This window comes from Tachyglossus aculeatus, chromosome 1, assembly GCF_015852505.1.
Source record: "Tachyglossus aculeatus isolate mTacAcu1 chromosome 1, mTacAcu1.pri, whole genome shotgun sequence".
Lineage (NCBI taxonomy): Eukaryota > Metazoa > Chordata > Mammalia > Monotremata > Tachyglossidae > Tachyglossus > Tachyglossus aculeatus.
Window position 1 is genome coordinate 134,056,233 of NC_052066.1, and position 15,850 is coordinate 134,072,082.

Sequence of the window (15,850 nt, forward strand, 5' to 3'; positions counted from 1 at the left end):
TAGAAGAAAAATGAAATGCAAATTCACAGTAAAATGTATTACCAAGCAGTATTTCACTTTCTTAAAGTAGTCTTAAAGGCACTTTCTATCCATTTTTCAGAGTCCTTCAACTGAGGCCATGTCAGGGGCAAGCTGCATTGATTTTGGGTGCGAGCCAGATAACTATTGTCATGTGCTTATGCTATGCAAAATAAGTGCTCTTTATGTTAACAGATGTATGCAGCTGTTACAACCACTCATCTTCACTTCAGGAACAGCTTATTAGAGATGTATTAAAAGGAGTCATGTAATTTACATGGGGGAAGGGAAGAGACCCATGCTACATTCTGAAAACTTAATTTTTTAAATGTCATTCAATTTTTTTTCCAAGAAGGGAAGACATTTACTCAACCACGTTCTTGTTTGTGTATTCAATAGTGTATGGTTGCATGTCCCAAAGAACAGAAAAGTAAGGAAGAAAATAATTCCATCATTTCCAACGTTGGTTCTAAGGGAAGAATAATCTTTGTCTGGTATCCAGGGGGCTCAGATGAAGGAAAGCTAAATTCTCTAGATTGGAAAGATTTTAGGAGCTTTAGCAGCAACAACTCTCTGGTGGCTGAGGGAGTATCTCTGTGTCTCTCACCTCCATCAGCAGCTGTTTGCAATGAAAAGCAGAAGTGGTTTGGGGAATGTAGAGAAGATGGCTAACAGTTTCAGATGCATGTCTAAGGTTAACACTGTTGTCCCTCATGGATTCATGATAAATTTAACTTCCCTTTTAGGATTTCTAGAAAGCTTATCCCCTGATGGAACCCATAATTGCTTATTCTTTCAATACCCTATAGAAGATGATAAAAAATACATTTTTTTCCCTTTGCACCTGCACCTGCAGAAAAGTAGAATAAATTTTGGGGACAGCTATAGAGCCACTTAAAGGCATGAATTCTGAGGACTGGAATATCCTGAATGAAATTTCTTAAGTTACTGAGAGAGATCTCATAGGATTCCTTCAAGGTAGGGCAAATAAACAATGTTCTTTTTGTAGTAGCAATAGTAGTACCAGTATTTACTGAGTACCCACAGAGTGCAATGCACTAGAATAAGTAAGTACTTCAGAAGTACAATGGAATCACAAGATACTTCCTCTGAAGTTTGAATATATTTACAACTGCTGATGATGGGCAGAAAAATAACATGGTTTAATGGAAAGAGCAGGGGCCTGCGAGTTAGTAGAGCTGAAATCTAATTCCAGCTTTGGCACTTTCATTCATTCATTCATTCATTCATTCATTCATTCATATTTATTCATTCAATCGTATTTATTGAGCACTTACTGTGTGCAGCGCACTGTACTAAGTACTTGGGAAGTACAAGTTGGCAACATATAAAGACGATCCCTACCCAACAACGGGCTCGCAGTCTAGAAGGGGGAGATAGACAACAAAACAAAACATGTGCACAGGTGTCAAGTCGTCAGAACAAATAGAATTAAAGCAAAATGTACATCATTAACAAAATAAATAGAATAGTAAATATGTAATAGTAAAATAAATAGAGTAATAAATCTGTACAAACGTATATACAGGTGCTGTGGGGAGGGGAAGGACGTAGTGCACGGGGGCTGGGGAGGAGGAGAGGAAAAAGGGGGCACAGTCTGGGAAGGCCTCTTGGAGGAGGTGAGCTCTCAGAAGGGCTTTGAAGGGAGGAAGAGAGCTAGCTTGGCAGATGTGTGGAGGAAGGGCATTCCAGGCCAGGGGGAGGACGTGGGCCAGGGGTCAATGGTGGGACAAGCGAGAACGAGGTACAGTGAGGAGGTTAGCGGCAGAGGAGCAGAGGGTGTGGGCTGGGCTGTAGAAGGAGAGAAGGGAGGTGAGGTAGGAGGGGTTGAGGTGATGGAGAGCCTTGAAGCCAAGAGTGAGGAGTTTTTGCTTGATTTGTAGATTGACAGGGAGCCACTGGAGATTTTTGAGGAGGGGAGTAACAAGCCCAGAGCATTTCTGCACAAAGATGATCCAGGCAGCAGAGTGAAGTCTAGACTGAAGTGGGGAGAGACAGGAGGATGGGAAATTAGAGAGGAGGCTGATGCAGTAATCTAGTCGGGATAGGATGAGAGATTGAACCAGCAAGGTAGTGGTTTGGATGGAGAGGAAAGGGTGGATCTTGGCGATGTTGCGGAGGTGAGACTGGCAGGTTTTGGTGACGGATCGGATGTAAGGGGTGCATGAGAGAGCACCTGCTGTGAACTTAGATAAGCCACTTACCTTCTCTCTGCCTCACTTTATTCATCTGTATAATGATAAACCACTTTTGTGGTTTTACCAAGAAAACTCTATGGATCACTACCAAAAGAATTGCAGATGGAGGTGGGGCAATCTGGGAGAGATGTGTCCATTGTGTAGCTATAGGTCGGAGATGACTTGACAGCATAAGACAAGACAAGATAATGGAGAGTTAGTGATTCCCCATTGTGGAATAGGGCTGTGTCTGATCTGTATGTGTTGTATCTTACCCTAGTGTTTGGTGCCTAATAAGTGCTCAGCAAATACAATTATTGTTACTGTTAAATGTATGTGCAAGACTTAATGTAATGAAAAGTATTCAGTCAATCAATCAGTGATATTTATTCATCTTTATATGGTATTTCATAAGTGCTTATTATGTCCCAGGCACTGTACCAAGTGCTGGGGTAGATACAAGCAAATCAGTTTGGGGACAGTCCACATGCCACATAAGGCTCACAGTCTTAGTCCCCATTTTACAGATGAGGTAATTGAGCCATAGAGAAGTTAAATGACTTGCCCAAGGTCACACAGCAGACTTGTGGCAGAGCAGGCAAGAGAACACAGGTCCTTTTGACTCCCAGGCCCATCCTCTATCCACTAGGCCACACTGCTTCTCTTGCTGAGCACTTACTGTATGAAGAGCACTGTACTAAACATTTGGGAAAGTACAAATACAATAGAGCTGATAGTCACAATCCCTGCTCACAAGGAACTTTCACAGCCCTCACATTTCACTCTTCTAATACTAACCTTCTCTCTGTGCCTCGATCTCACCTTTCTGGCTGCCAACCCGTAGCACACATTCTGCCTCTGGCCTGGAATGCCCACCCTCCTTAATTCCAACAGACAATTTCTCTCCCCTCCACTTCAAAGCCTATTGAAGGTGCATCTCTTCCAAGAGGCCTTCCCAGACTAAGCCCCCCTCCATTTCCTCTTCTCCCACTCCCTCTGTGTGACCCCAGCTTGCTCCCTTTATTCTTCCTGCCTCCCAGGCCCACAGCACATAAGTACATATCTGTAATTTATTTATTTGTACTCATGTCTGTCTTCCCCTCTCTAGATTCTAAGCTTGTTGTGGGCAGGGACTGTGTTGATTTATTGTTGTAGTGTACTCCCCTAAGTGTTTAGTACGGTGCTCTACGCTTAGTAAGTGCTCAATAAATGTGATTGAATGAATGAATGAATGAATGAATGAATGAATGAATGAATGAAACACTGTTTGGAATGAGTTGGATTTTAGGAGGGCTGTGCTCTGGGTCTAAAAGGGGTTTCCAGGCACTGAGTTAATGTGAAAACACAGGGTTGGATGCAGGCAAGACGAGACAGTGCATCACCCTGCCTTTATTCATTATTCTGCTCCCCTACTCCCACCCCCTTTTAGTTCACTATATAGCAGTTGCTTGAGTATTATGCTCTCTATTATGCTCTTGTAAAGGTCCCCAGTGACCTCCTTTTTGCCAAAACCAATGGCTCCTACTCTATCCTAATCCTCCTCGACCTCTCAGCTGCCTTCGACACTGTGGATCACCCCCTTCTTCTCAACACACTACCCAACCTTGGCTTCACAGACTCCGTCCTCTCCTGGTTCTCCTCTTATCCCTTCGGCCATTCAGTCTCAGTCTTCATTGCAGGGTCCTCCTCCTGCTCCCATCCCCTTTCTGTAGGGTTTCTTCAAGGATCAGTTTTTGGTCCCCTTCTGTTCTCTATCTGCACACACTCCCTTGCACTCACTCATTTGTTCCCATGGCTTCAACTATCATTTCTATGCTGAAGACACCCAAATCTACATCTCTGCCTCTGCTCTCGCTCCTTCCCTACAGGCTCGTATCTCCTTCTGCCTACAGGACATCTCCATCTGGATGTCTGCCTGCCATCTAAAACTCAATATGTCCAAGACTGAACTCCTTATCTTCCCTCCCAAACCCTACCCTCAACCTGACTTTCCCATCACTGTAGATGGCACTACCATCCTTCCCACCCCACAAACCCGCAACCTTGGTGTCATCCTCGACTCCACTCTCTCGTTCACCCCACACATCCAATCCGTCACCAAAACCTGCCGGTCTCATCTCCACAACATCGCCAAGATCTTCCCTTTCCTCTTCATCCAAACCGCTAGCTTGCTGGTTCAATCTCTCATCCTATCCCAACTGGATTACTGTATCAGCCTCCTCTCTGATCTCCCATCCTCCTGTCTCTCCCCACTTCAGTCTATACTTCACTCTGCTGCCCGGATTATCTTTGTACAGAAATGCTCTGGGCATGTTACTCCCCTCCTCAAAAATCTCCAGTGGCTGCCTGTCAACTCTCGGCTTCAAGGCTCTCAATCACCTCACTCTCTCCTACCTCACCTCCCTTCTCTCCTTCTACAGCCCAGCCTGCACCCTCTGCTCCTTTGCCGCTAACCTCCTCATTGTACCTTGTTCTCGCCGGTCCTGCCATCGACTCTTGGCCCATGTCCTCCCCCTGGTCTGGAATGCCCTTCCTCCACACATCTGCCAAGCTAGCTCTCTTCCTCCCTTAAAAGCCCTACTGAGAGTCCATACCCTCCAAGAGGCCTTCCCAGACTGAGCCACCTTTTTCCTCTCCTCCTCCCCATCCCCCCCACCCTACCTCCTTCCCCTCCCCACAGCACTTGTGTATATTTGTACAGATTTATTGCTCTATTTATTTTACTTGTACATATTTACTATTCTATTTATTTTGTTAATGATATGCATATAGCTTTAATTCTATTTGTTCTGACGGCTTTGACACTTTTCTACATGTTTTGTTTTGTTGTCTGTCTCCCCGTTCTAGACTGTGAGCCCATTGTTGGGTAGGGACCATCTATATATGTTGTCAACTTGCATTTCCCAAGCATTTAGTATAGTGCTCTGCACACAGTAAGCACTCAATAAATACACTTGAATGAATGAATATTATGTATTCTCCTCATATTTTTCTACACAGTGAAGCTGTGTAGTTGTGAGCATTTCCTTACTGTGATCCCCAAATTCCAGAGTGTTATTTTTTTGAATCAGGCCCTGTCTTTTGATGTTGAGTATGATCAAAAGTCAGGACAGAAAATTTCAAATCTGTTTTTTTCCACACTGTGCACATGTAGGTACTTTGCTAGTTGATGATCTGATGACCTGCACACTGTCATAAAGTTAAATTAGATTATTTCTATACAAAGCTTTAAGCTATTTAGTGAAAGCGGCTACCACCTCATTATCAAACACCAAATCGGATTGAATGATTCTGGTGTTTTCTTTGTTCATTTCATTCAAAATGTTGGTGAACCAAGGTGGAGAAAGGCCAATCTCTTCCCAACTAATGCTATTGGCTATAAATATTCCTTCCACCCTGAAATGTAGTTATTTTATCTTTAACTGATTTTAAATGAAATTTTATTTTCACATCCTAATTTTCTGACTAGAATAATGAGATTGACCTATACAGACCACCAAAATACAAAGTATTACTGTCATCACTTTTCAATTTAATTGTTTTCTAATTTTCTTCACCTGCAAGAAAGCAGTACTGAAGATTATTTTTCTCCAGCTGTATTGGTTTGTATTTTCCAAGATGAATGTTTTTATTCTAAGCTCTTTATTTTTCTCTTACCTTCTCCCAGTGTTTGTACTATTTCCAAATTTAGTATGATCTATACATTTCACAACTGTGCTATTTTCTCCCAGATCATTAATTAAGCTGTGAAATGGGTAAGAACTAAACACAGGATTCCTTTTGCAATTTATCCCTAGCATGTACGTGTGCTCTTCTACACACTTTTCTCTTATCAGGAAGCTTCTAATTCAATATCTCTATTCAAACTCATTGATATAAGCTGCTATATTCAATAAACTAGAACAAATGTACTGCTTGGTCTTGCCTTTTTAGGTGGGAATGAGGTAATCTGTGGAAAAAGAATTAGCATTCACTCTGTGACTTCTGCAGTAAAAACATTTCAAATTTGTTTGTCACATAGAAGCCTGAATACTCCATTATCTGAGTCAAATGAGCATCGGTGAAAGACTATTTTGGTATCTCATTCACTGAGAGGATTGGCATGTTTAAATTGCAATATGTGGGTTCATGTAACACCTCTGCAGGGTTCTGCTTGTCACACCATGGTGTGTGTCTGGAATCCTGCCCTGGGAAACATTTGCCTGGAAGAGTGTCTAGCTCTGTGGCTGGCCCTCTTCAGCGTTCTCTGGGAATTTTACTTCAGGCCATGAATCAAGCCTCTTCTGTTTTAATTAATGACAAAGGCAGAGGGCCTTTTTTTTTTTTTTCAAAGATGTGAAACTTTCAGTAGAGTGTAGCGGGAATTAAGATGACTTTCACATTTGGAATGGTTCTGATTCCACCACTTTCTTTATGTTTCAGAAAGGGATCTACTTAAGTAGAAATCCTTCTGTCAACATAAAAGGCAATTTAACGCGTCCCATACCCCGGAGGGGCTAGCATTGGCTATATGTGGTTTGGTTTAAGCAAAGCAATTACTGATTAGAGAACAGTGTGATCTCACTGGTGGAAATAATCAAATGCTTTTACTTAGGGGCAACAAAAGGACTCAGAGATGGAAATAATCTGATCGATAAAGATTGAAAATTTCTTCCAATGTATACCATAAATTGGAATGTCATGGATAATTTGAATTATCTAATATTAATGAATACTACTGAAACCCATCAATGAACCTCATCACCTAGGAATCAGAAAGGGATATCTTAAGAACTTACCCAACCTTGGATGCTTCAGACAAACCTCCCTTCCACCATCTCCACCCTTCCTGCTCTCACAACTCTGGGAACAGCACATAATAACAATAGTGATGATGATGGCATTTGTTAAATGCTTACTAAGTGCAAAGCACTGTTCTAAGCACTGGAGAGGATACAAGGTGATCAGGTTGTCCCATTTGGGGCTCACAGTCTTAATCCCCATTTTACATATGAGGTAACAGAGGCACAGAGAAGTTAAGTGACTTGCCAGAAGTCACACAGCTGACAAGCAGCTGAGCCAGAATTTTAACCCATGACCCAAGCCTGCATATCAAAAGTATGTTCCCCAAGAAGCCACCACACACATACTCAGACCACCAGCACCATGTTTTCACTATGATTTTGCCTCTCCCCTCACTGAACCAATCCCTGCCTTCCTTCAAAGCTCTTCTAAAATAACGCCTCCCAAGAAGAATTCCTTGTCTAATCCTTCATCTTCCAGGGTATTCCACCCATTCACAAATTATTATTCATTTGTATTTTTTATCATTTGTGTCCATTCGACTCTTCCATCTGATTGTGAATTATTTGAGGGTACGGACTATGTCTTTCATGCCTATAATAGTTCCCAAGCATCTAATACAGTTGCTCCACACAAAGGATTTCCCAATACAGTTCTCAGTATCCAATCAGCACTCATTAAGTGCTGTTGATGATACTGATGGTTCCGCAGTCAAATGGACCAGAACCTCAAACATTCTCTCTACTCCAGTTCAGCTAATTGTCCAGTTCCCAATTCAGAGGCTTTGCAAGGGAGCAGGACACTCCTAAGAACCCCTGCGGTTGTTAAGCGCTTAGTACAGTGCTCTGCACATAGTAAGCGCTCAATAAATACGATTGATTGATTCAAATTCACTCTAGAATGGGACCCTGTTATGAGATACATAATAGTGTAAAGCAATGAGAAGCAGTGTACCCTAGTAGATAGAGCAAGACCTGGGTTTTAATCCTGGCCCTACCACGTGTCAACTGTGTAACCTGGGGCAAGTCACTTAACTTCCCTGTGCCTCAGCTACCTAATCTGTAAAATGGTGATTAAGACTGTGAGCCCCATGTGGGCCACAGGCTGTGTCCAACTTGAATATCTTATATCTACCCCAGTGCTTAGTGCTGCGCCATGCATTTAATAAGCATTTAACAAATTCCAATAAAAGATACACTTTAATGGAATCATGTAATGAGATATGCAAATGGAACACACTACTGTCATGAGCAAACTGTAATAAAAAGCCAAAATGGACTAGCTCAGTGAATTTTGTGGGCATGTAATGCAGTGATGTGTTTAGCCAACAGAATGGTTTGTGGAGAAATGAAAGGCAGCGTGAAATGAGTTGGGCAAGGCTAAGGTTTCATGACAGATTGGAGCATTTTGCTGTCTAAAACATTATTCAGATGAAATTCTTCAAGATGGTATGACAAATGGGAAGTTTTTAATGTCTACTGATTGATCTACTCGTAGTTTAAATTACTAAGTCTTGATCTTCTGAGCAAGGGGTGGTGCCAGGGAAGAGGGAGATGGGATTTTCCATGGAGCTCTATAGGAGGAAGGGACTCATGCACAGGGAGTGGATGGTCCACTGGGCACAAGTGCATGCACACAGTTTCCTCCAGAACTGAAGCATGGGGGGGTGAACCTGGAGCTGACCCTTGTAGCAGGAGATGGGAACTCCAGTTTGGGCCACTGCAGCTGTGGGATCTCCCAGCTCCTCAGGAGGGATTGGGCTGCCAAATCATCAACTCAGAGCAGGGAAAACAGAAGACCACATGCCATTCATCTTCAGACCCCACAACCTCTAGCCCCAGCCTTGGGGTGTTTAGAGGGGATGGAATGAGAAGGCTCCCATTCATTTTCTTTGCATTTAAAAAATTGACAAAAAATAAATGCCCCACGGCCAGTAGTGGTCTAAGGCAGATGCAACTCCGGGACTGGGGAGCACCATGGCCACGGACCATGAGCAGGAATTGGGCACCAGACCAGCATCAGTTTGTATCATATGATTGGTAGTGGGAATTGACCCCATGCTTGGTCAAAGTTCCATTGCTTTTACTAAAAATTTGTAGATTTTAGATGACACCCAGAAAAATTTGTCAAGCCACTAAATGCCTCTTATGCAAATTGTACTTTCACTGAGGACCCAAGCTAAGTATTCTAATGAGATTCATTAAAGGGAGGATGCAGATCACAGACATAGCTAGGGATGAAGATTGTGCAGGTAGAGAAAGGTAAATGTTAGTTGTAGGGTTACAAAGAGGTGTTCAATGGAATGGGATAATGTAATGTCCAGAGGCAAGATTAAGATGATAAATCTGGGGAGAAGACAGGATAGAGGGGACTTTAAAGTCCACTGTAGAACTATCTAAAGAATAGTTAACATAAAAATAGTACTTGAAAGTAGGGCAGTGAGATGCACATATGCACATATGGGCTAAGGATAAAAAGGAGTTCCTTGTAGCTGCAATGGTTAAGAACAAGGTGCAAATATCAATCTGGTCATCTTGTATTTGGCTTCCTGGAAATATATTTTCATTCATTCAATCATATTTACTGAGCACTTACTGTGTGCAGAGCACTGTACTAAGCACTTGGGAAGTACAAGTCAGCAACATATAGAGACAGTCCCTACCCAACAATGGGCTCACAGTCTAGAAGGGGGTGACAGACAACAAAACAAGTAGACAGGTGTCAAAACCATTAGAATAAATAGAATTATAGCTATATGTACATCATTAATAAAATAGAGTAGTAAAAGTAAAAGTACAAGTAAAACTTATTAAGTGCTTAGTGTTCCAAGCATTGTGCTAAGAACAGGGTAGATACAAGATAATTAGGTTGGACACAGTCCTCTGTCCCACAATCTAAGCAGAAGAGATTCAGATTTAATCCCTATTTCACAGATGAGAAAACTGAGCCATAAAGAAATTAAGCAACTTGCCTGATATCACATTGCAGACATGTATGTGGTGGAGCCAGGACTAGAAGCCAGGTCCTTGGACTCCCAGGCCTGTACTCTTTCCATTAGATCATGCTGCTTCCCTGGTGAAGTAGCAGAATATATATTCCTGAATAATATGCAAAATAAACACTGTAGGTTTGCATGGCATTTAACTTGATATGAAACCTCAGAAGTCACCCTTAGGTTCTAGTGAATAACTCTTTTCCTTATATAATCCCAGGTTCCTGACTGCAGTTGCATTTGGAAGTTTGGGGAAAGTAGGATGGGGAGCTGATTTTTCTTTTCCCTGCCACTATTCTATCCCCATCTAAATAGACTACTAGCATCTTATTCATTCATTCATTCATTCAATAGAATTTATTGAGCACTTACTGTGTGCAGAGCACTGTACTAAGCGCTTGGAAAGTATAAATCGGCAACAAATAGAGACGGTCCCTACCCAACAACGAGCTCACAGTCTAGAAGGGGGAGACAGACAACAAAACAATATAAGTAAACCGGTGTCAATACCATCAGAATAAATAGAATTAAAGCTATATACACTACACTCACTCCCTTGGTGACCTCATTTGCTCCCACGGCTTCAACTATCGTCTCTACGCTGATGACACCCAGATCTACATCTCTGCCCCTGCTCTCTACCCCTCTCTCCAGGCTCGCATCTCCTCCTGCCTTCAGGACATCTCCGTCTGGATGTCTGACCTGCCACCTAAAACTCAACATGTCCAAGACTGAACTCCTTGTCTTCCCTCCCAAATCCTGCCCTCTCCCTGACTTTCCCATCTCTGTTGACGGCACTACCATCCTTCCCGTCTCACAAGACCGCAACCTTGGTGTCATCCTCAATTCCGCTCTCTCATTCACCCCTCACATCCAAGCCGTCACCAAAACCTGCCGGTCTCAGCTCCGCAACAATGCCAAGATCCGCCTTTTCCTCTCCATCCAAACTGCTACCCTGCTCGTTCAAGCTCTTATCCTATCCCATCTGGACTACTGCATCAGCCTTCTCTCTGATCTCCCATCCTCGTGTCTCTCCCTACTTCAATCCATACTTCATGCTGCTGCCCGGATTGTCTTTGTCCAGAAACGCTCTGGGCATGTTACTCCCCTCCTCAAAAATCTCCAGTGGCTACCAATCAATCTGCGCATCAGGCAGAAACTCCTCACCCTGGGCTTCAAGGCTCTCCATCACCTCGCCCCCTCCTACCTCACCTCCCTTCTCTCCTTCTACAGCCCACCCAGCACCCTCTGCTCCTCTGCCACTAATCTCCTCACCGTGCCTCATTCTCGCTTGTCCCAGCATCGACCCCCAGCCCATGTCATCCCCCGGATCCTCCCTTCAAGGCCCTACTGAGAGCTCACCTCCTCCAGGAGGCCTTCCCAGACTGAGCCCCTTCCTTCCTCTCCCCTTGCCCCCCTCTCCATCCCTCCATCTTATCTCCTTCCCTTCCCCACAGCACCTGTATATATGTATATATGTTTGTACATATTTATTACTCTATTTATTTATTTATTTTACTTGTACACATCTATTCCATTTATTTTATTTTGTTAGTATGTTTGGTTTTGTTCTCTGTCTCCCCCTTTTAGACTGTGAGCCCACTGTTGGGTAGGGACTGTCTCTATATGTTGCCAACTTGTACTTCCCAAGTGCTTAGTACAGTGCTCTGTACACAGTAAGCGCTCAATAAATATGATTGATTGATTGATTGATCATTAATAAAATAAGTGGAGAATTAAATATGTATAAATAAGATAGAGTAATAAATATGTACAAATATATACAAGTGCTGTAGGGAGGGGAAGTGAGTAGGGCAGAGGGAGGGAGGGGGGATGAGGGGAGGAGAAGGAGGAGAGGAAGAGGGGGGCTTCGTCTGGGAAGGCCTCCTGGAGGAGGTGAGCTCTCAGTAGGGCTTTGAAGGGAGGAAGAGACCTAGTTTGGCAAATGTGTGGAGGTATTATTCCCATCCTCAAATACAAAGTTATCCTTCTTTTTTTAGATTAGCAACGTGGCTTAGTGGAATGAACATGGGCTTGGGAGTCAGAGGTTGTGGGTTCTAATACCAGCTCTGCCACTTGTCAGCTGTGTGACTTTGGGCAAGTCATTTAACTTCTCTGTGCCTCAGTTACCTCATCTGGAAAATGATGATTAAGACTGGGAGCCACACATGGGATAACGTGATTACCTTCTGTTTACCCCAGTGCTTAGATCAGTGCTTGGCACATACTAAGCACTTAACAAATACCATTATTATTATTATTTCCCTTCAGAGGGCAGAGCACCCAGGTAAAACCTAGAAAAGTCAGACAAATCAGTAATATTTTATTAAAATAATGTTCACAGTCTACTCAACAAAATATCCTAATGAACTTGTATTTCTTCATCGGCTTTACAAATTCTAAAAGAGACCATCCTCACCAGCCCTCTTCCATTCAAACTATTAATAAGAACATGTCACAATTTGAACACAGCAGGCTTAACTCTTCTCAAAGTAATGATGTGTATTTTTTTCTCACCTCTTTCACAGATGGGAATTAGTGTTGTCGATTCCTCTGTGTCTGGATTGGGAGGTTGCCCTTATGCAAAAGGTTCTACAGGAAATGTCGCCACAGAGGATGTGATATACATGCTTAATGGTCTGGGAATCAATACAGTAAGTTTCTTTCAATTCTCAACACATACTTTCAGGATTTCTAACATAAACATATTGACTCTGGTGTCCCCAAGAAAAGGAGGCAGGAATTAGACATCCCCACTCCTGTAAAGCTGTAAACTTCTCGAAAGCAGGGTCCATAATGATCTTTGAATAGCAACCTTAATAATCAGTACTACAGAGATAAATGCTCAGGAGGAAATACTTGGTTATGGTCATGAATTACAGTGTCAGTGTCTATGACCTTAGGTCAATAGCTTCGATATTCTTGTAGTGAAGTATTAATTACCTAAGAGATAGAAGTCACTCTTTTATGCTACTGGTTAAATACTAAGAGCTGGGGTAGCTACAGTGTAATCAGGTTGGACACTGTTCCTGTCCCACACAGGGCTCAGAGTCTAAATCCTCCTGCATACATTCATTCATTCAGTGGTATTTATTGACTGTTTATTGTGTGCTGAGCACTGTACTAAGCACTCGGGAGAGTAGAGTATAACAATAAACAGACTCATTTCCTACCCACAACAAGCTCACAATCTAGAGGGGGAGACAGACATTAATATACATAAATAACAGATACGTACATAAGTGCCCTGGGCCTGGGATGGGAGCTGAATAAAGCAAACAAATCAGGGTTATGCATAAGGGAGTGGGAGAACAGGAAAGGAGGGCTTAGTCAGGGAAGGCCTCTTGGAGGAGATGACCCTCCAATATGGCTCTGAAGGGTGGGAGAGTACTTGTCTGTAGGAGATGAGGAGGGAAAACATTCCAGGCCAGAGGCAGGACATGGATGAGAGTTTGGAGGCAAGATAGACAGGATCAAGGTACAGCGAGAAGGTTAGCATTAGAAGAACAAAGTGTGCTGGCTGGATTGTAGTAGGAGAGTAATAAGGTGAGATAATAATAATAATAATGTTGGTATTTGTTAAGCGCTTACTATGTGCCAAGCACTGTTCTAAGCGCTGAGGAGGTTACATGGTGATCAGGTTGTCCCACGGGGGGCTCACACTTTTAATCCCCATTTTACAGATAAGGGAACTGAGGCCCAGAGAAGTGAAGTGACTTGCCCAAAGTCACACAGCTGAGGTAGGAGCGGGCAAGGTGATTGAGTGTTTTTAAGCTAATGGTGAGGAGTTTTGTTTGATATGGAGGTGGACAGGCAACAACTGGAGGTTTTTGAGAATTGGGAAACAGAGCCTGAACGTTTTTGTAGAAGAATGATCAGGGCAGCAGAGTGAAGTTTGGACCGGAGAGGGGAGAGACAAATGACTGGGCGGTCAGCAAGAGGCTGGTACAGTAATCAAGTGTTTAATTGGATAAGTGTTTAGTGGATAAGTATTTGGATTAAATGTGGTAGCAGTTTGGATGGAGAGCAAAGCTCAGATGTTAGTCATATTGTGAAGGTAGAACCTAAAGGATTTAGTGATGGATTGAATATATGGATTGAAAGAGAGAGCGGAGTCAAGGAAAATGTCAAGGTTATGGGCTTGTGAGACTGGAAGGATGGTGCTACCATCTACAGTGATGGAAAAGTCATGGGGTGGACAGAGTTTGGGTGGGAAGATAAGAAGTTCTGTTTTATTCATATTAAGGTTGAGGTGATGGGAGGATATCCAAGTAGAGTTGTCTTGAAGGCAGGAAGAAATGAAAGACTACAGAGAGGGAGAGAGGTCAGTACAGTTCAGGTCAGGTGAAATGGAGACTTTTTCCAGGGGCATAGATGTCCTGTGCTTCTTCTCTTCCCTCTTCCACCCCTTCAGTTGCTCAATACACAGAAAAATAGTCACTACTATTAAGAAGGCTCTGATTCCTTTCCTTGACATTGGGCATGTAATGAGCCCACCAATTCAACAGGCAATAGAAGGTTTCAGAAGTTTATTTTTTAATGGTATTTGTTAAGTGGTCATTGTGTGCCAGGAACTGTACTAAGCACTGGGGTAGATACAAGCTAATCAGGTTGGACACAGTCCCTGTTCCGCATGGGACTCACAGTTTTAATCCCCATTTTATAGATGAGGTAACTGGGGCACAGAGAAGTGAAGTGACTTGCTGAAGGTCACACAGCAGTCATGTGGTGGAGCTGGGATTAGAACCCAGCTCCTTCTGACTCTCAGACCCATGCTCTATCCACTAGGCAACATGTGTCTCATGACCTAGTTCAGAGATTTTCTTTTCCTTCCCAAATCAAAAACTGTTTCTTAGTGTCACTTAAAAAAAAAAAGATAAATGATACAGTCCTCACAAGTACTGAGATGGTATGTGGTAAGACATGCTTACCACTCTTCCAAGACTCTCCTCCAAGTCTTAAGATTGTTTTCTAAAAACCAACATGGCCTGGTGGAAGAAGCTTGTGGCTTAAAGTCAGGAGACCCAGGTTTGAAACTTTGTTCTGTCCCTTGCCCACTGTTTGACTTTGGGCAAAATCACATAACATCTCTGGGTCTTAGTTTCCTCATTTGTAAAATATTCCAAGTCCTGTATGAGACAGGGATTGTGTTTGGTATGATTTTATTGTTTCTACCCCAGTACTTTGCACAATGCTTGGTACCTAATAAACACTCAGTAAACGACATGATTACTGAAACAAGATTTGTTACGAGCAAACAATGGCATTCCAACTTCTAAGGCAACTTAATTAAGCTAACAAGTAGTTTAGTGCCAACAGGGATCTGTTCCTGGGATGAGACACAGGCCTGTTTAGAAGGTCTGAAGAGCCCCACCCTCTTCAAATTTGGATCTGGGATTTCCCTGAAGCACTTTGCCACCAGGGGACCAAACCTAAAGGAATTCAAGTATCCAGAATTTCCTATGTGCCCAAACTCTTCTCCCAGTGGCACTCCACTAAACTTAGGGCACAACAGCAATACTACTACTACTACTACTACTGCTACTACTACTACTACTACTACTACTAATGTATTGTTTTTACTATGTGCCAAACACTGTTCTGTTAGGTTAGAAACATGATAGGAAGATAAGATTAGGTTCATCTCCCATATGGGGTTCACAATCTAAGTGGTAGGGAGGACATGTATTTTATCTTCCTTTTGCAAATGAGGAAATTGAGGGAAAGAGAGATTAAATTGATTCATTCAGTCGTATTTATTGAGAGCTTACTGTGTGCAGAGCACTGTATTAAGTGCTTGGAAAGTACAATTTGGCAACAGAGACAGTCCCTACCCAACAACGGGCTCATAGTCTAGAGG

General features: G+C 42.7%; 1 protein-coding gene across 3 annotated transcripts in view; it reads left to right on the forward strand.

Moving 5' to 3' along the window:
- Nucleotides 1–15,850, forward strand: part of HMGCLL1 (3-hydroxymethyl-3-methylglutaryl-CoA lyase like 1) — a 200,724-nt gene that overhangs the window by 174,144 nt on the left and 10,730 nt on the right. For all 3 annotated transcript variants that reach the window (XM_038746535.1, XM_038746544.1, XM_038746551.1), the window contains one exon: nt 12,519–12,644. In XM_038746535.1, coding sequence (XP_038602463.1) covers nt 12,519–12,644 — 126 coding nt within the window. The remainder of the gene's footprint in view (nt 1–12,518; nt 12,645–15,850) is intronic.